Source organism: Danio aesculapii, chromosome 10 (genome assembly GCF_903798145.1).
Source record: "Danio aesculapii chromosome 10, fDanAes4.1, whole genome shotgun sequence".
NCBI lineage: Eukaryota > Metazoa > Chordata > Actinopteri > Cypriniformes > Danionidae > Danio > Danio aesculapii.
In genome coordinates this window covers 7,481,090-7,502,378 of record NC_079444.1, presented here as the reverse complement: position 1 = coordinate 7,502,378, position 21,289 = coordinate 7,481,090, and the positions used below count along the sequence as shown (strand labels likewise).

The 21,289-nt window shown below is 35.0% G+C and overlaps 1 protein-coding gene across 1 annotated transcript in view; it reads left to right on the top strand.

Annotated features, from left to right (window-relative positions):
* The first annotated feature begins 658 nt into the window (after nt 1-658).
* cntfr (ciliary neurotrophic factor receptor) overlaps nt 659-21,289 on the top strand; it is a 217,164-nt gene continuing 196,533 nt past the window's right edge. The window contains exon 1 of the mRNA XM_056466902.1: nt 659-817. Coding sequence (XP_056322877.1) covers nt 736-817 — 82 coding nt within the window. The 5' untranslated portion in view covers nt 659-735. The remainder of the gene's footprint in view (nt 818-21,289) is intronic.

Here is a 21,289-nt window from a genome sequence, read left to right as displayed (position 1 = left end):
GTCCTGGGGAATTAGTGTCCTGCAGAGTTTAGCTCCAACTCCAATTAGACACACCTGAACCAGCTAATCAAGCTCTTTCTAGGTATAGTAGAAACTTCCAGGTAAGTTTGTCGAAGTAAGTTGAAGCTAAACTTTGCAGGAGTCCGGGCAGCCCTGCTGTAAATGAATCGTCAAAACACAAATTTTCAGATTTGAGTTGAAAAATGTTGTCGTGACATTTAAAATTGATTGGGGAGACTGGGAAGCATTGTACCGAGTTTTGAAGCACCAAGTGTTGATCAAGGAAAAATTCCCGCTGGTTTATGAGAGACATCGTGTGTGGAGGGTGTGAGAAAAAAATGTAGAGATAGACAACCAGATGGAGAGAGGCTGAAAAGGACTTTGTGATGGTCAGTACTTGATCCAAACAGTCTGGCATTGTCTTTCCTACTTCCTATTTTTCATCTAGGTCTGTCTATCACGCAGCCAGTTTGGGCAGAAAGAATATCAGTCCCTCAGGGCATTGATTCCACTGATGAGACGCTGTAAAGTAGGGAAGAGAGGAACAGAGATAGAGCGAAGTGGGGCGGGGAATCAGGAGGCAGAGACATTGGAAGAAAGAAAACAAGCAAGAGAGGGAGAGGGAGGGGGAGAAGGAGGAAACTGTCCTCATGCTGTCTTGGCATCGGTGCCACCCAGTTTCTCTCGGGCAGGCCAGAAGCCTCACGATCTACCTCTGTGTGTGTGTCTCTGCAGATGGCCAACATTGTGACGTCCTTCTGCTGTGTGGTGCTTGCAGCCGTGGTGGTGGTTTATGCCCAAAGGCGCAGCCAGCAAGGTAAGTCTACATTTTGGATACTTCCTCCATCTGTTGCGGGTTGTGTGTACAGGGACAAGACACTTTCTTAATGAGATCTTTTGTAGAATATGGGATCAATTTGTTCTTTCCTGGTTTTGTGTCTTGTCTTCTTTCTTTTTGCTTGTCATTTTCTTTGCGTTCCTTTTTCAAATCTCTCTGTTGGAGTGAAACAGAGAAGTCACATTGTGAGCGGAGGGTCAGTATCACCTGACTGTGGGGAGGGGTGTGTGTGTCTATGTGTGTGTGTGCAAATGCTGTTTAATGCATGGCCTGGCTGCCCGGAGACACAGAGACTAGCCTGTCACCGGGTCAAAAACTAGAGCTCCAGAACAAAGCAATCCTCTTGAGTGTGTATGAATGTGTCTAAGTTTGGACCAGACATGTTATCTTGCTGACTGTGATGGGTTCTCTCATGCTTGGGTGAATAAGCAGCTATGTTGTTTCTGCATTCCAATTCAATGTCATTTTGCGAGACAGTGAGGTGGAAGTTCTACCAAGGCATTCGTGTTTCGATATAAGCTTCTACTTTAAAGCTATTGTCATTTTCAAGCTATTATTCATGGTGGATGCAGCAGCTTATCATGCCGTTTCCTAACCAGGTGCAACTCAAGATTCCACCAACAAGTAATTTGTCTGTCCACGGTGAAGGCTAAAATGCTACGCAAAGGCACACAATAACAGCCAATCAGAATATGTTTCATGGAACTTGTACATTATAGAAAGAGTCTGACAGAAAGGAATGCATATAATACATTTTAAGGTTTCTGGAAACAGTGAGATCCTTTGAAAATTTAGAAGTAACAACTAACTGGAGGAACTGCATCTATTAGAATGCATTGCAAGTGAATCAAGGAATCACTTAGAATTTTTGCCTCTTTGTCAAAACTGTACAGTCCTGCTCCTGAAAGGTCGACTTTCAGCAGAGGTTTATTTCCAGCTCCAAATAAATACACCATAAGCCAGCTAATCAAGGTCTTTAGTGTAACTGGGGAACTTCCTGCCATGTGTGATGGAGATTGAAGACCATACTAAAAATTCTCAACATTCTCCGATGACCTCTAGGTTGTAGATTTGGCTTGTTTTCCATGATGAAACTGCAACGTGGAACATTGAATAAAACTCAACTTTATCTTCAATAGCTTTGAGAGAAGTTGGCAACGTGATGAGTATATGACAAGGTGTAATCCTTAAAGTACTGGGCTGAAAAATTAATGCTTATAAATTCAAACTCTAATCATTTTGTCTATGATCAAAACCATTGTGTCCAAACCTGATCCTGAGGGACTTTTGTTCTTTAGAGATTAGTTCCTTCCTTCAAACCCTGAACCCTGAACCATCCAATCAATGTCTTGAGATTCAGATTTCCAGGCTAGTGTTTTTGGAGCTGTTTGGAGCTAAATTCTGCAGAAATGTTGCTCTGCTAGAAGCAGGATTGGACACCCCTGATCTAGACCAAGGATGTCCAATTCTGCTTCTGGATAGACAACTCAGATTTTAGGTTTAGTCCAAATTAAACACAAGTAATCAATATATTTAACATTACTAAAACGTCTAGGCAGGTGTTTTGGCATAATCAAATTCTGCAGGACAGTGGCCTTTCATAAGCAGAATTGAACATCATAATCTAGACTACAGTAGTCAACATTTGAAGTGGACCATCGAAGTTGTTCTGAAACTATTCAATTGCACCCATTCTTGTCTTAGACATTCTTTCAATTTTGAACAACTTTTTTGATCAACTTCAAAAGTTAACTACTCTATATGTACCTAATATTAGACTCTCAATATGATGAAGATTTTAGCTTCCGGAGCAGAATTGGTTACCCCTGATCAAGACTGTGGATGCCCAATCCTGGACACTCAATGTTGTGCAGATTTTGCCCCAGTCCTAATTAAACACACCTAATCAAGGTCTTTATTAGACAGGCTTGTTGAGTTATGTTGGATATATTATAGCAGTGTTGGAATTTAACAATGCAATTTCATGCATGTTCAATAAAAAAGTCAGGAGAAGATTTTCAATGCCGAAAAATTAATAATTTAGTGGATACAAATAAATGATTTGATTCAAAGTGCTGGGTCACGTCTGTCCCTTGCGTTACACCAATGCAAAGCAAGAATTACATTCAGAACAACTCTGCATTTCCCTGACTCAAGTATTTATACATACCTGATATTAAAATGTGAAGTTTTGGTGGAATTTGTCACTTGTCAATTACTTCCTCTTTTCTACAAACTGTCTGCACAGTGTTAAATGCATGAGACTTCTCAACTGCAAATATCCTGTTTTCAGCTTCAGCACATCTACACTTCAACAGGAAAGCTAGGTGAGAAGACAAAGTTATATTTCAGACATTGATGTCTCTGTATCTTTACAGTCTGCTGTATCTACTTCTGTGAAAATGCATATATTTAATAAAAAGTAAAAGAGACAAAAGTAATAAAAAGTAAATTACCTTTTCCCAACAACAGGAACCCTCAAATTCTTATATATTATATCTTATTACATAATGTACCTTTATTCGTAGAAAATCGACACCTAAATGACTACTTGCTAAATAAGGATTGCTGACCGTAAACCAGGAAAGACTGCAGATTTAGCTTCAGTTGGGAGTACTGTTTGACAGTGATAAGGCATCTTTTTAGATGTCTCATTCTGTTGTCATCCCCCCACAGCCCGGTGGCGGCCCACATTTAGAAGCAGACTCTCACTAAAGCTGATTACATCGCTATAATGCCTAGTCATCGGCATGTGTTTCTTTGGCAGGGTCGTTGCACTGATACAATGATGTCATGGTGGGATGACATCACCATGTCATCCATCAGCAGCACCGCTTATCTGTCGCCACACATGCTCTGATTGGTCAACTTCATTGTGTTTAATCTAGACAACAGTCATCACAAACCACGTAATGCCGGCTAAACCTTTTATATACATATACACACATTTAAAATCTTTCTCCGTGAATGAAAGTATATACTTTAGTACATATGTACAAACTAAATATATACATACACAGATGAATTAAGAAAAGTGTCATTACAATGCATAAAGGTAATGATGATGATGGATGTAGGAATACTAATGTGATATTTGTGATATTCATTTCCATAGATTCATAAAATGTTTGTGTTTAATGCGTTATCCACCAAGCCACTTTGCCAATTATCCACCAAGCCTTTTAAAAGAAGCCTAATAGATGTCTAAACATATAGGCTAAAACAAATTTACTGTAAGCTGTAATGCAGTGAAAATTGAATAGGCATCTAACAATAGTCCAAAATAGACTAGTCATCAAAAAGACTTCATATGCGTAGTCATTCATTTCTGTCTAATTGATGACTAGTAAATTTTCTGAACTTGAATTTAGCCAATTTTAGCCCTATGTTTATACCTCTGTTAAAAACTAACTAACTGAATGAATGAATAAATAAATGAGTGAATGAATGCAATGATTGCAGAAATACTGTATTTTTTAGTATAACCAGTACAACCGCTAACAATCAGATGCTAATGCTTAGTTACAAAATATAACTCAAACTCTATTTGACCGAGCGGAAAGGCTAGAATTCTGCCATCCATGCATTTACTAATAATAAATGGAAAAATAGCATATAATAATAGCATGCCATTGCCACTTTTGTATCAGCAATAACAGTGGGTTTTTCACCTATAATTCAGGTAAAAACATAGACAAACCTAATAGCTGGTTTAAAATTGTAAATGAACGAATGAATAAACCATTTTTAGAATAGGAAATGTGTTTACACTCGCTGGCCACTTTATTAGGTATACCAAGTACTGTGTTGGACCCCCTTTTGCCTTCAGAACTGCCTCAATCTTTCATGTCACACATTAAACAATGTACTGGAAATATTCCTCAGAGATTTTGGTCCATATTGACATGATAGCATTACGAAGTTGCTGCAGATTTGTCTGCTGCACATCCATGATATGAATCTCCCGTTCCACCACATCCCAAAGGTTCTCTATTGGATTGAGCTCTGGTGACTGTGGAGGCCATTTGAGTACAGTAAACTCATTGTCATGTTCAAGAAACCAGTCTGAGATGATTAGTGCTTTATGACATGGCGCGTTATGCTGCTGGAAGCAGCCATCAGAAGATGGGTACACTGTGGTCATAAAGGGATGGACATGTCCAGCAACAATACTGTAGTAGGCTGTGGCATTGACACAATGCTGGATTGGTACTAATGGCCCCAAAGTGTGCCAAGAAAATGTCCCCCCAGCATTACACCACCAGCAGCCTGAACCATTGATACAAGGCAGGATGGATCCAAATTCTGACCCTACCATCCGATTACCGCAGTAGAAATCAAGACTCATCAGACCAGGCAATGTTTTTTCAATCTTCTGTTGTCCAATTTTGGTGAGCTTGTGCAAATTGTAGCCTCAGTTTCCTGTTCTTAGCTGACTGAAGTGACACCTGGTGTGGTCTTCTGCTGCTATAGCCCATCTGCCTCAAGGTTTGACGTGTTCAGAGATGCTCTTCTGCATACCTCAGTTATAACGAGTGGTTTTTTGAGTTACTGTTGCCTTTTTATAAGCTCGAACCAGTCTGGCCATTCTCCTCTGACCTCTGGCATCAACAAGATGTTTGCACCCACAGAACTGGATATTTTCTTTTTTTCTGGACCATTCTCTGTAAACACTAGAAATGGTTGTGCATGAAAATCCCAGTAGATCAGCAGTTTCTGAAATACCCAGACCAGCCCCTGCGTTAACTGCAGTTAAACAGGTGTACCTAATAAAGTGGCCGGCGAGTGTTTTTTCTTTCAGACCAAGCTTGATATTGCATCATATATATATATATATATATATTTCTTTTGGTTAAAGCCTAGTAATTCAGATTATGTGTCTTCTCATGGTTGTATCAGTGTGCATAATGGCATTGGAGTTTTGCAACCCTTCCAAGGTCAGTTAGTGGATCTGTTCCTAACCCTAACTTTCAGATAAAGTTGAAGACCAAAGAAGGTTCTTAACAAAGATTTAAAGTCCATATAATCCTGTCGATTACACGGATAAGGGTATATTTGGCCAAGAAATAAGTGTTCCTGCATCAACATCTTTTGTCAGTCCCAGACCAACATTCCAGGCAAACAAACATAGTGTTAACCTTATCTATAACCCCATTCCCAAACAATACCTTCCAAACACAAAAGCAGATTGAAAAGATAGCGTAAGAATGTCATGCAAACCCCATCTCCCACTGAATTCCATTCCAGCAGATGTGGGATATTCTTACTTCAAAATATAAAGACATTGTGCTACTGTATGTGTGGCAAGAATTTGCAGGTGTTTGATTTTCAACAAAGAGGTCTCCTGCTATCCAAACTGCGTAGGATAAACGATGCTATATGCTTTTTTTCAGAAGCATGATTATAAACAGAGAGTAATGTACAGTGTTTTCAAGCCTCCAGAAAGATTTGCAAAGTTGCGTTAATAGTCACACAGTGTAGGCACTTATTGATTAGTTCCTCCCACATCTCACACAAAGTTTCAAACATTCAAGTCCTACTTTTACGTGGTATTAAGTAACTTTCCAGGTTAAATGAAATTGAGCTAAGCTTAAATATAATATGTGATTGGTTGCTTCGGGGTATTTGATTAATTTTGTATTACATAATATCCGAATGGTTCATTGGGGTTGTTTTCTTTTCAAGTGGTTGCAAACAATTTATATGGGTTGAATTTAAACAAACATATTAAGTTTAACATTAATAAATTAAATTTGATTATTTAAATTCAGCCCATATAGAGTGGGGGGTGGGAGTATTTTTAAGAAAAAAAATATTCTGAAGGAGCTGTTGATATGGAATTGAACCATATTTTGGTAAAAACCCCAACAATACAAACATAAAAATATCTACTGAACTACTGAAGCATGTTTAATACTTTATAAAAAACTTTTTTTGGAGATGGCAGCTTAAAGATGCCTCTCAAATGGAGAATGAAGTGTAAAAATCTTGATGGTTCTGTGGGTCCCATTTATCGGTTGAGAGTTGCAGAATAACTACAGAAAAATTTCAGCTGCAGTCTGGGCATCTCTTTGAAGAATTCTCTTTCTTCATGTGTTCAATACTTTTTTTCTGTCATTTCATTTTATTACAAATAACCTATTTAATTAATTAATTAGTAATTAATATTGTTTTCTTTGCACTTATGGATTTATTTGGTTGTTACCAACATCTGGTGAAAATGTCAAGTCAACAGCACCTTTAGAAATCTGTTTTCAGAGAAAAATGGTGACGTTTTCAATACTTATGTCCCTCACTGTAAATTGTTTGCAAGCAGTTACCTTAAAACGAAGTAAATCCAATTAATATATTTTTTTCAGTGGACTGTATAGCACTAAGCTAAATGCTTTGTCATTTTAATGTTGTTATCATCACCAGCAATCTAGCGGTTGCAGATCGCCAAAAGACTACAAATCCGCCATTTCATGGACTACAAGATCCAGTCATGCACCGCTTACACACACACATGCTCCTTGTTCCAGTGATTGCACACACACAGTCTCAGCTGATGCCGCTCATGATGTGATTATATGGACTATAAAAACAGCACAAACACGCACATTGTTGCTGTGTCTTGTTGAACTGTGAGTGAACATTACGCAGCCGTTTCCTTGTCTTGCCTTGCTTTGCTTTGCCTTGCCTTGCCTTGCCGTGTTTTTGACCCTCCCTTTGTTTTGTTTGTTTACGTTGTATGCTGCCTGCCTTTTTGACCATCTGCCTGTTATTTTGACCACATCTCTGGATTGCCCTTATACATCTGTTTGCTCCTGTGTTGACTGTTGCTTGTCTGACCATTTTCTGTTCAATAAAGACTCTGCATTTGGATCCGCACTTCCTGTTGTCAGCATCCAGTTCACTTTATACATATGTTGTAATGAAAATATTTATTTTGAAAATGATAATAATTACACATAAATGGAAATTTTAATTGGCTAAAATTATTGAGAGTAAACTTGTATGCCTTATTGGGAAGATTGAGTTTAAAGGGATAGTTCATCCAAAAATGATATTTTACACACTTTGTGCTCGTCATTTACTTGTTTCAAACAAGATTTTCTTTCTTCTTGTACACAAAAGCTGGAAACATCCAACCATTTACTGATAGTATTTGTTTTACGGAAGTGAATGGGTTTCAGCTTTCTTTTAAAACATATTTTGTTTTTCACAGAAGAAAGAGACTACATTTTAAAAATATCCGTAAATGAGCAGTTTTCCAAATGTTGTGATTCATTTTTTTCTACTTTTATATATGCTTTTAAATTGCTTTATGAGACCTGAACAACTTTTAACCTTGAAAGTTCACTACTAAAAATATTTTTAATAGTTTAAACTGATATATTGTCTTGGTTGGTGTTGTATATTATGGCACAAAAGCCTTGTAAAAAACTGCCAGACCATTTTCTGGTATAGACTTATTTCTAAGTCTTGACCATGTCTACATGACTAAATTCAGTGAGATACTGCCATGGGATTGGCTGATTAGAAACTTGCGTGAACGAGCAGTTAAACAGGTGTACTTAATAAAGTGGCCGGTGAGTGTATTTTCTTTCAGACCATGCTTGATATTGCATCATACTGTATATATTTTTGCAACCCTAATATAGTTTTGCAACGCTTTCAAGTTCAGTTAGTGGATCTGTTCCTAACCCTAACTCTCAGATGAAGTTGAAGACCAAAGAAGGTTCTTAACAAAGATTTAAAGTCCATATAATCCTGTCGATTACACGGATAAGGGTATATATATTATCCCTTATAAATTATATTATTTCAAACTACTAAAATGTCAATACAACTCACTTTGTTAAACTGTAGAGTTGAATTTTCAACACTAAAATTCGACATATCAGAGATCAAGGTCACATAATGCAGTTCACAACCACAAATAAACACTTGTGAACCACAAGTGACAGAAACTGTTAATAAACAGATATATTTTTTATAGTGTAGTAAGAGTGGGTAAACAGTGAGTAATTTTTCATTTATATGTGAACTATCAATTCATGGCATATTTTTTTTTTACTTTCTGTCATGGTTGGTAAAATTGTCATCATTGTAGGGCTTTCCTACTGCATTGAGAATTGCTATAATACCACATACAGTAACTGTTCAAGGATAAAACTGGACAATGTATAAATGTATAAACACTGAAGGAAGCAGTCTGAGGTGGTGAGGAGAAGAAACCTATCAATAATGTCCCTGAGTAAAAGCTACTGCCTATTATTCAATGAAGTAATCACATAGTGTGACTCTCAGAGGTGACTCACACCAGCATACGGCTTAATGTAATGTACGGAACTGAAAAAAATAACCAATTCTACTGGAATAAAATGACTGATTAGCATTTTGGTGTTCTCTTACCATTGGTGGAAGTCTTAAACAGATTTAGTATGTAAAACGAATGGCAAATATTGTTGTATTATCAGATATATCATCTTACAGAGAATAACAAAGCTGCATTGTGAACACCCATACAATATGTTATACGAGATATTTTGAGCAAATGTTGATGTATTTAGTAGCAAAGTCACCATATGGAGGCAATTGTAGTTATACTCTCTGCACCTGCATTGGTATCATGGCACATTTGATATTATTTTACCTAGAAAACACTGGCTGCTTACATGCCATAATATTAATTATAAACCTTTTTATCAACATTACCGGTATGTAAACTATTGAAACAGCAACAACATATGTGGTGTAAATACACATTTGGTATAATTTGTGGTAATATATTTGATCTAAAGTTAATCTAATGATAATTTTAAGGACCGTTTAAGATACTTTGAGCACGTTTAATTATCATTTAAAAGGATAGTTCACATAGTTGAGCACATCCAATGTGTAAGTGACATTTATTTATTTATAGATGTTTTTTATTAGTAATAAATTTATTTATTTATTTACTTGTTAATTTATTTATATATTTTTTATTATTAATACATTTATTTATTTATTTACTTGTTTATTTATTTATTTATTTATTTATTTATTTATAGATGTTTTTATTATGGAGACGCAGTGGTGCAGTAGGTAGTTCTGTCACCTTACAGCAAGAAGGTCGCTGGTTCGAGCCTCGGCTGGGTCAGTTGCCGTTTCTGTGTGGAGTTTGCATGTTCTCCCTGCATTCGTGTCCAAAGACAATTGGGTAAACTAAATTGTCCGTAGTGTATGAGTATGAATGAGTGTGTGTGGATGTTTCTTAGAGATGGTATGCGGCTGGAAGGGCATCCGCTGCGTAAAAACGTGCTGGATAAGTTGGCGGTTCATTCCACTGTGGCGACCCCAGATTAATAAAGGGACTAAGCCGAAAAGAAAATGAATGAATGAATGAATGAATGTTTTTATTATTAATACATTTATTTATTTACTTGTTTATTTATTTATGTATACAATTTTTTTATTATTAATACATTTATTTATTTATTTATTTATTTTCTTGTTTACTTGTTTATTTTTAAATGTTTTTATTATTTATTTATTTATTTATTTATTTATTTATTTATTTTAGTCAGTAGAACATAAATAAAACATTGCTATTGGTATTTCATAAAATATAAATCAATGGCTACCAGTACTTTAAAAGTAAAAAAAAAGAAAAAAAAACGATTCAGGTAAAACTAAATTAATACTTCTGTTCCTGACAATAAATTGAAGTCATATAAAACAAAATGACACGTCTGTGAAATAAATGAAACTTTATTTACAACAGTATTGGGAATGGGGGTTGGGAATGGAATTCAATGCAGTGCTTCTTGTTACTTGTGGTTATTTTCAATGCTGCAACATATTTCACAAAAAAAGTCATAAAAAAGGAGTCTGACACCTTGTTTAATTGGCTTGACTTGAGCAATAAAGCCATATGATCACCTAAACTGTATTTATTGTTTTCCTCATTAAAAATTCATATGTACTTTAAGTATTTACTTTTTTTACACTGCTTTTATTGAAAGTAGCAATTTTTTTTTTTGCAGTATTCGCTGGTATGGTAATGCTACTGAGTCTCCAAAAATAGTCACCACTTCTAGTAAACTGGTGGGCATTATATTACCAAGCATGAAATACATTTACAAAGATAGAGTGGTCATAGAGTGCCAAAAAATATTATGGCTGACTCACTGTACCCGCTTTATATGGTTGTACATGCTCCTTATTTGAAATGCAGCGATAATGTCTACCTGTAGTTAAAAAACAGGACTAGGTTTTTCTTTGTCCCACGGGCAATAAAAAAATCGTAAGAAGTAGTTTTAAGTAAACCAGACTGTTTATTTTGTTTTATCCTATTTATTTATTATATATTGTTGAATGTTTTTGTCTGTGTGCTGTTGTTTGAGGAGATGCCTGGTGATAATGATGCAAATCAATTTCTCTAAGGCGACAAACTGACCTACCAACCTACATAATGTAAATAGAAATGGAAAGCAGTATGCTTTTGAACTGAAATATTTGACCAATCAATCTTGCTTTTATTATTATTAGTATTATTATTATTATTATTATTATTATTATTATTAGTAGTAGTAGTAGTAGTAGTAGTAGTAGTAGTAGTATAGGATAGAACAAAGGTCCTCAACACCATCAGAAAACAAAAAAAGACAGACAAAGCCTTGTTTTATGTCATCAGTCAGTGAGATTGAGTCCAGACAAGCCCATCTTTGACAATTTAATTATTCATGGGACCCTAAGTGAGAACGAGAGCAAATATATTTCAGAACATCCATTGTCCTGGTCACTTCTAATCCAGCTCAGTGAGAAGAGCCTGTTGAATTCAATCTATCACTTGTTTGTCCCTTGTGGCCTAAAGGGCCCCATGCTACACAAAAACCCTGTTTGATGATGGCATCTTGATTGAGAATAGCAATGTGGAATGAATAATGGTGGTGAGAGATGTGTTGCATGTCCAGACTTGCTGGATTATGAAGCTGGCACACTTATCTAAGGCAAATGGACAGCTTTGGGATATTTGTGTTTTCAAATGCAAGGTTCTAAAACCAGGATTAAGAATTTGCCTTTAGTTGGTAATCTGTGATTATGGAGCAGGAATTTTAACCCAAGATAAGGAAGGAAGGAAGGAAGGAAGGATGGATGGATGGATAAATAAATAAATAAATAAATAAATAAATAAATAAATAAATAAATAAATAAATAAATACATACATACTGTACACACTCTAAAAAAGATTGTTTAGACCAAAAAAACAAAAAAAAATTTAACACAACCGTTTGCATCAATATATTAGTTACGACAGCATCTAAAAAATGAAGTTCAGACAACAAACTTTATTATAATAGCCAAATGGCCTTTTCCTCTTCAATCAGAGGCATTTTTACATAACATAAACTCAATTTTTAAGTTGAGTACTCAAAAAATTAAGTTGTTTCAACTATTTTTTTTATTCAAATTTAAAGTAAATCTAGTGTTATGTACTTAATTACCATAATTATACATGCAGGTTTTCAAGTTTAGAACCTCAAATAAATTAAATAGCTGAAATGTTTAAATTTTTTGTATGTTTTTAAATGTACTGTTCATTTAGTTGCTTGTAAGAAATACATTCAATAACAACATTTTTGTTTTCCAGTAATTTTATATTTATTTTAAACCACAATTTTTCAGTATTTTACTGAAAAATGTGTACTGTCCCATATAAATTATTAGCCCCCCTGATTTATTAGCCTCCCTGTTCATTCTTTTCCCCCAATTTCTGTTTAACGGAGAGAAGATTTTTTTTTCAACACATTTCTAATCATAATAGTTTTAATAAGTCATTTCTATTATCTGATTTATTTTATCTTTGCCATGATGACAGTAAATAATATTTTACTAGATATTTTTCAAGACACTTCGATACAGCTTAAAGTGACATTTAAAGGCTGAACTAGGTTAACTAGGCAGGTTAGGGTAATTAGGCAAGTTATTGTATAAGAATGGTTTGTTCTGTAGACTATTGAAAAAAAAATATATATATAGCTTAAAGGGGCTAATAATTGTATCCTTTAAAATGTAAAAAAAAAAAAAACTGTTATTCTATATATTCTATTCTACTTTATTCTAGCCGAAATGAAGCAAATAAGACTTTTTCCAGATGAATAAATATTATCTGACATACTGTGAAAATTTCCATGCTCTGTTAAACATAATTTGGGAAATGTTTAAAAAAGAAAAAAAAAAAAAAAAAATCAAAGGGGGGCTAATAATTCTGACTTCAACTGTATGTTCAGAAATAAAAATTAAAAATAACATAAAAAAAAAAATGCTGAGTAATTCTTAACAAAAATGTCATAGCTTTTAGTTTTTGAGGTCAACAAGGAGTCAAGGAAAATCCAATTCAAAAGAACTACTGTAAACAGTATAACATAGCATTAGACTTTATTAACAGTAAGTCTTGTAAACATAAAGAAAAAGGAGATTCGTCAGTCTGTTTCCATTGTCTACTGCAGTGGTTCACAAAGTGGGGGTCGGGACCACCTTGGTGATTGCAAGACAATGAGGGAGGGGGGGGGGGATTGGTCGCTTGGTGATTTCCCAAAATCTCATATATGTTATTAAACTATTAAAATTACCATATTTAGCCATAACCTACAGATGATAAACATAGTATTTAAAGGCTACATGCAAATAAAAAGGCATTAGCCTTTAAATTTTTTTTTTTCATTGGATTGTGACCCCTTGGGTTATTACGCTAGATTAAGACATAGCAATAGCATTAGTTGATGCAGATTTTATGGCACAATGCTAAACTTTGACATTTTAACAGAACCGACTGAACATAGAGGATCATCTTTAGGTGGTGGTCTTTAAAATGAAACCAAGAATAGTCTTGTGCTAAACAAATGAATAATGACTATAAACAATTATATGGTTGTTAGACTGTTGCAATTTTTTGTGTTGTCAATATGCTCGTTTTATATAGTTCCTATTTGTGTGTGTGTGTGTGCGTGTGCGTGTGTGTGTGTGTGTGTATGTGTGTGTGTGTGTGTGTGTGCGTGTGTGCGCGTGTGTGTGTGTGTGTGTGAGAACCGTTCAGTGCAATGTTTGTATGTTTATAATTGCCTCCGAGGATAGTGCGGGTTGCGAGTCTATGAATTTGTTATTTTAGGGGTCGCTGGCTAAAAGGTTTGGAAACATATGATTTACTGTATATGTATGAATATTAACCGTATAATATTTGAGATATTTTAACAGATGTTTTTATTCTGCAATTTTTTCTTTGCAGACATGTCCATTTGTGTGTCTTTTGCAGCTTCTGGTGCAGTGAAAAGCATTTTAAAAGTAAAGTTACTTGTGTCTTATAACCTTGTTTTGTTTGTTTGTTTGTTTGTTTGTTTGTTTGTTTGTTTGTTTGTTTGTTTGAAAAAAAATTGCAACCTGCAGTATGCTACATCTTACCCTACATCTAAAGTATGGTCTTAACCCTTTACCGCACGCATTATGATAAATCTATAAAAATATATATAATTGACTGTTTTTCTTTTCTTAAAATGGTTCAACTTGAAGTGCTGTAAAAAAAAAATTGGAAAAAACATATATTTTTAAGGTACTTTATGATATGTTGCCATATGGCAACAACGTCCAACAATGGATCTAACTTAGAAATTTCAAATTTAAAACTTTCCTTATAATTAATAATTTTGTTGTTAGAAATGATTTAATTGGTGTTGCAGTAATATAAGCTTTAACACAGAACTTATAAATGACACCTTATACATACATTCAAACAACTGATATTCCAACAGCTTTCATTTATTCCATTATTTTTTGCAGAATGTTATTAAAAACAAACCTAAAATTGTATTATCATGTATACAACATACAGTAAATATAAATATTTTCTTATACAAGCATATTCTATAACAAGTCTAGTATATCCAGATGCATCAGAATAATGTAGCTATTAGCCAACAATATTTATATATCATACTATATACTATACTACACCTGACTTATCTGCCTCTGAGCTAACTGAACTGTCTCTATCAAATGTCTGGTCTGCATCATTCTCATGGTCACTAAAACCTCAGAAAAATCTCATCCTCACTTTCATCTGCAGGAAGAGCCAGTTCTATCCTTTTCTTCTTTCACTTAAAATAGAACACTGTGGTGCTCTGTTCCCTGTATTCATATGTATTCAAAAGTAGTATTGCCATTAAAACTAGATGTTATCCATGATGCAAATTCCATTAACATACATCTAATCAAAATTATATTACTAGCATTCATGTTGTTATTGCTACAACTTAAAAGTTCACAGCTGACCTTGCTAGCTAGCTAACCCATTGCAATATTGCATGTTCTACTATTGCACAGTGTTGACAAATCTAATTTGATAAAAAAAAAAAAAAAAGTTGAGTTGTAAATATGTCATCATAACTTACCGGAGGTGTTTTAGATTTTTTTGTGGATCTGACATAATTTGATCCTTTGTTTTTATTGACGTTTATATTTGCATTCAGCAACTACTCACAATAAATGCCAGTCTGTCAGAAATCGCATTACAGAAAAACACTGCAATCACAATGTCATGTGACTTAACTAAAGCACATCATTGGCTACTCTAAGGTCTTGTCTTTCCAACAAAAAAATAAAAAATAAATAATAATGTTGGTCTTATAGAAACAGTGGCAGGGGAAATGAACATAAGTATCATGTTGCTATATGGTGACACCATGCAGTAGAGTATTTTAAAAGGCATTTCCATGGCTTTCAGCTTTTGTCAAAGTAAAATCCTGAACCAGGTGAGCTAACAACCAAGTTTACCATGTCAGGATGGATGAACAGATAGATAGATAGGTAGGTAGGTAGGTAGGTAGGTAGGTAGATAGGTAGATAGATAGATAGATAGATAGATAGATAGATAGATAGATAGATAGATAGATAGATAGATAGATAGATAGATAGATAGATAGATAGATAGATAGATAGATAGATAGATAGATAGATAGATAGATAGATAGATAGATAGATAGATAGAGTAAAAAAATGAGTTAACATTGCTATTGTTTCACTGCCTTTACAGTTTATTTTAGCTGAAAACTTCAACAAAGTGTTGCTATTTGTGGATTTTTATTTATTTATTTATTTATTTGAGTTTGTTGATGTTGTTAGAGGGCATTTTTTTCCAATAAGCCTGGGTAAAATAATTTAGAAACTTTCGTCTGGTGGTCCTCCCTAAACAGAGAAAGGCAGCATCCCTTAGGGAGTGCAAGTGTGAATTTTATCAACAACTCCAACTTTGGCTGTGTTAGAGGTGTGAGAATGTGTGTGCGTATCGTCTCCCCAGAGGATGTACGTCAATTTCGCGCGCACATTTATGTTTGCTTCATAAGCGGCACTGTTAAAGCGAGAAAGTGCGAACAGCTTCACATGCTCATACCTCCAGTCGCATGGGGATAAAAAGAGAAAGAAAGTGAATGTGGTGGCAATTTTCAAGCTTGTGTCCTTGTTCATAAAAATAAATATTAAAAATGTGTGAAAGAAGTCAGGTGCATGAACTGGTTACACTGTCAGCACCTTTCAAAATAAATTTCTCTTTCACTAGCGCCACTTTAAAGATTTATACTAAATACCTCTTACAATACCGTACATTGGGTGTCAGATTTACCCTTGAATATGTAAAGGACTGTTTACCTCACAGAGATGCGCACAAATAAATGTCCCACACTATAAATCATTTACAATCTCCTTTTTTAATAAAGTATTTTTTTCTCTGCTGCATCAGTCACTGTGCAAAATGTTCTCCTTGGAAATCCCAACACGGAAAGCCCAAAATTGGCATGGCTACACACAGCGCTGAGGAAACAGCTGTTTTGTGTGAAGCTACAGATGTAGGCCGTGTACTTCCCTTCCGTAGTTGCACTGTTATCCTCTTTTAATTAAACTGTGGAAATGAGGCAGTAAAGGAGAACTGTATGGATCCTGTCAAGGGCATATTTCACACTAGAATCAAAAGATAAATACAGACAATGTGCTGTGTGTATAAATATTTACACAAATTTAAGCTGCAGCATGATCGATTGACACCTAGTGGTTGAACTAGGTAATGAGATCAAAATTCAAAATTTTGGAAAGGGTTTTTTTTTCTTGATGCACACGCTACTCCCCAGATTGACGACACCAACAGATTGTGAACATGACTGAAGATCGAGCCTTGCACTGTAAGCTGATCAGCTAATGTTTACATTTGTTGTATTTGGATTGTTTGCAAAAACAAAAAACACTGTATGTTCATTTTTATACCTCTGAATCTGCATCTCATTTTAGGCTGCTAGTTTTCTTTGAAGGTCACATTTTCGACCGTCCCAGCACACAGTACATTGAGACAACGTTTAAGGGTTAAATTATATATACTGTGTTTTTTGCAAAGGTAACCCAGGGTGCCAAAGTATAATTAGGTAAACTGGTAGTGGGCAGGTTCTAGAGACCAAAACAAAGACAGACATTCTGATACAGAACTCATTTTTTTAAAGGAGAGTAACTGATTTTAGCATTGGTTTATTAGATGAACAAGTATGTTCACTTAGCATGTTTTTTAAAAATCTTATGTATATGTGTATGAATGTATATGAATATTATTTTATTTTTATGATTTTCAAGAGTAAAAAACTTAAATATAGCACATACAATTTTTTATGAATATTAATTGTTTTAGAGGCCTGACAATGCTAACATTTATCAGATTTGAATTACATTTTTTTTTTTTTAATTTCTGTGTATTTTTTTTCTAAAAAATGTGGTTACATGTTACATTTAGCCAGCAGCTAGCTCTCTGCAACTCTTACATGGTTGCCTACTAAAGCTAAGCAGTTAGTGAGGCCAGCAGGGGGCACTCAACCTGCAGTCGGTGTGGGTCCTATTGCTCCAGTATAGTGAAGGGGACACACTGCTCAGTGAGCACCGTCTTTCGGATTAGACGTTAAACCGAGGCCCTGACTCTCTGTGGTTGTTAAAAAGCCCAGGATGTCCTTCGAAAAATAGTAGGAGTTTAACCCCAGCATCCTGGCCAAATTTGTCCACTGGCCTCTGTCCATCATGACCTCCTAACCATCCCCATATCATAATTGGCTTCATCACTCTTGTCTCCTCTCCACCAATCAGGCTGCCATCACGTCATCCAGGTAGATTATTATTATTATTATTATTATTATTATTATTATTATTATTATTATTATTATTATTATTGTTAGTATGTTGCAAATTACACAACACAATCACAATTAACAAATCACTAATTCGTATCTCATTTATAAATTTTAGTATACGATTTACTTATCCGCCACTAAGGAGTACTGGTAGGGTTTGGGTGAACACCTATAAAAAATCATGTGTTTTCAAATAAATTAAACCATATGAATTTATAAAAATCAGCCACTGTTTTGTCAATATGTAACATAGTTACGTTTCCCCATGAGATTAGGCTTGCTTACAACTTCCAATTTCTACAATTCTAAGAGTTGATTAATTATGCCTTTAAGAAATAGAACCCCTTTGATATTCCTTATGTGAAAAAAGCATAGAACATAGTCTGTGAGTCATCATCCATAATGTGACCCTGTCACATTAACTACAATCTTGTATTCTTATCTCTGTGGGAGACAGGAAGTTGAGCTTCTTCACTTCCTGTCTGATAGCATCTCTACACCCTTAGGGCATCATTCTTGCAAATCTCTTCTTTTCTCTTTCTCTCTCTCAATCCTCATTGATCTAAGCTGTCTTTGCACATGAAACAAATTAAATAATATTATATTGTAGTGATTAATATAATTTTTTTAAAATGTATACTACAGCAAAGTGTATTATACCGTATTTATTATATATTTAATACTCTCTTTCTTACACCCTACTGCATAATTAATGGTGAATTGATAATCTGTAATAAATAATGTGGTATACTTTAAATTTTACTACAATGAACTGTAGTATTGCAGTATAATAAATTAAGTCCAGTTCTTTACTATAATATGGTTCAAAGAAATTGTTTATTTATTTTTATTAAGCTTAGTCTCTATTTCAAAGGTTGCTGCAGCGGAATGAACCACCAACTATTACAGCATATGTTTTATGCAGTGGATGCCCTTCCAGCCACAACCTAGCAATGAGAAATATCCATACACACTCATTCACACACATACACTGCGGACAATTTCACCTATACCACATGTCTTGGTACTGTGGGGGAAACCAGAGCACCCGGAGGAAACCCACGCGAACACGGGGAGAACTCCACACAGAAATGAGTTGCGATTGTGCTACTCACTGCGCCACCGTGCTGCCTCACTATAGTACATATATATCAGATATACGTTAGATAGTAGATATACAACACTATAGTAAAAACAGTATAGTATTTTTTACTGTGGGTTGTTGCCTCGTACAGTAAGGGATTGATTTGAAATATCATTCATGCATAATAATCTCTTTTAATAACAATAATCATGTGAAGTAGGTGATTTTACTATCATTTGATTATAAGAGAGTTCCATGCTATGCAGGCTCACTGAAATCTTGCTACTGTTACATTTTACAAAGCAAAACAAAAAAAAAGTACATACATAAGCAGTTTTCTATACAAATTCTTGCTGGAATGAACACTAAAGCCAGTAACATTTATAGTTTGATAGTATGATTGATCTTAATTTTGCTGCTCAAAGGCAAAAGTCTGTAACTTCGTCTTGGCTGAAAATGAGTTATTGACTTTCAGGCCCTCGTTTATTATGTGGATACGTTTATTGAGTCACTTTTGTTGTTCTCTAATTGCCCGATTTCTGATTTCCTACATATAATTAATTTGGTTTAGGCAACTGAAGATGTTTAAACTATTTTCGTTTTTCGTTTTCAGACTCAGCAAGTTCAGAGTAGATCTGGGCAGAGTAGATCTGTTATCTGTACGGTCTATACATCATCACCTGTGGATTAATTGACAAATTTAACTATCATCTTCAATCTCACAAAAGTCACTAGCGATATGTTTTTCAATCCACTTTTGCATAGTCTTAGTTTTGGACAAGCAAATACAGTACATGCAAAAGTATGTCTTTCACTTTACAATAACAGTACATGATTAACGATGCACTGATATGTAAACTAAACAATACTCTATATGATCTAATGATGAGTTAAGGCATTAACTAATCAAGAACTAACTTTAACAACAACATGAGTGAATGACGGCTACCTTAATTACTGGTTAGTTCATGTTTGTTGATTAATGTATTAATTAACACTTTAGTTTTAGCTAAATGTAAGGCCCAATCCCAATTTTATTTTTGCACCCCTACCCCTTCCCTTTGACACTTAAAACCGAGGGTGAAGGGGAAGGGCTTTAAAATTTACCCCTAAGAATTGGGACAGCAGTACAGCACCTGCACACGTCATCATACTGTATGTCATCACGATCTCTTGCTTCATATGAGATCAGACAATTGCGACTGCTGTAGTTGTGCTATTTTTTGGTATTTATCTTCAGGATATCACTGAAGGCATATATTATGTTATCATAACAATCTAATGTGTCAATAAAAGATCGTAACTGTACTGTGCATTTACACAGTGGCCATTCATCTATGTAAACACACCAAAAACAACATTAAATACAGCAGACACTGTAAAAAGGTCATTCCCAGCCACTAGACAGGTATTACTGACAGGGTATTCGAGTGTCACTGAGTGTCTGAATGTTGTGGAACTGCTGTACAGGAGTTATAATTATGGATTATAGATAGCAAATTTAGCGGTTTTCATTTTAGCGTTTTTTTTTTTTTTAAGCATGACTGTAAAACATGAACACGGTTATGAATATGTTAAAACATATGCTTGTTTGTTGTAAAAATTTGTTATAATGACAAAAAAATACTAATTTGTGGATCTCCTTACTTCCGGGTCCTGCGATCCTGCTGTTTTGGCTGGTGTATTCTGGGAAATTGTCTTACCCCTTGGTTTTGAGTGTGGTCGAAGGGCTATTCACCCCTTCACCTTAGGCCTACGCCTTCAAGCTAAAGAGAATTGGGACACCCTTACCTCTTTACGGTAATGCGCAAAATCTATCTATCTATCTATCTATCTATCTATCTATCTATCTATCTATCTATCTATCTATCTATCTATCTATCTATCTATCTATCTATCTATCTATCTATCTATCTATCTATCTATCTATCTATCTATCTATCTATCCATCCATCCATCCATCCATCCATCCATCCATCCATCCATCCATCCATCCATCCATCCATCCATCCATCCATCCATCCATCCATCCATCCATCCATCCATCCATCCATCCATCCATCCACCCACCTACCAACCTACCTAACCTATCTATCTAGGTATGCTTCCTTGTAAAGAGTGTCAGTTATGTCTTAAATGAACATAAACATTGCATTTACATAATGTGTAGCTATAATGTATGTATGTAT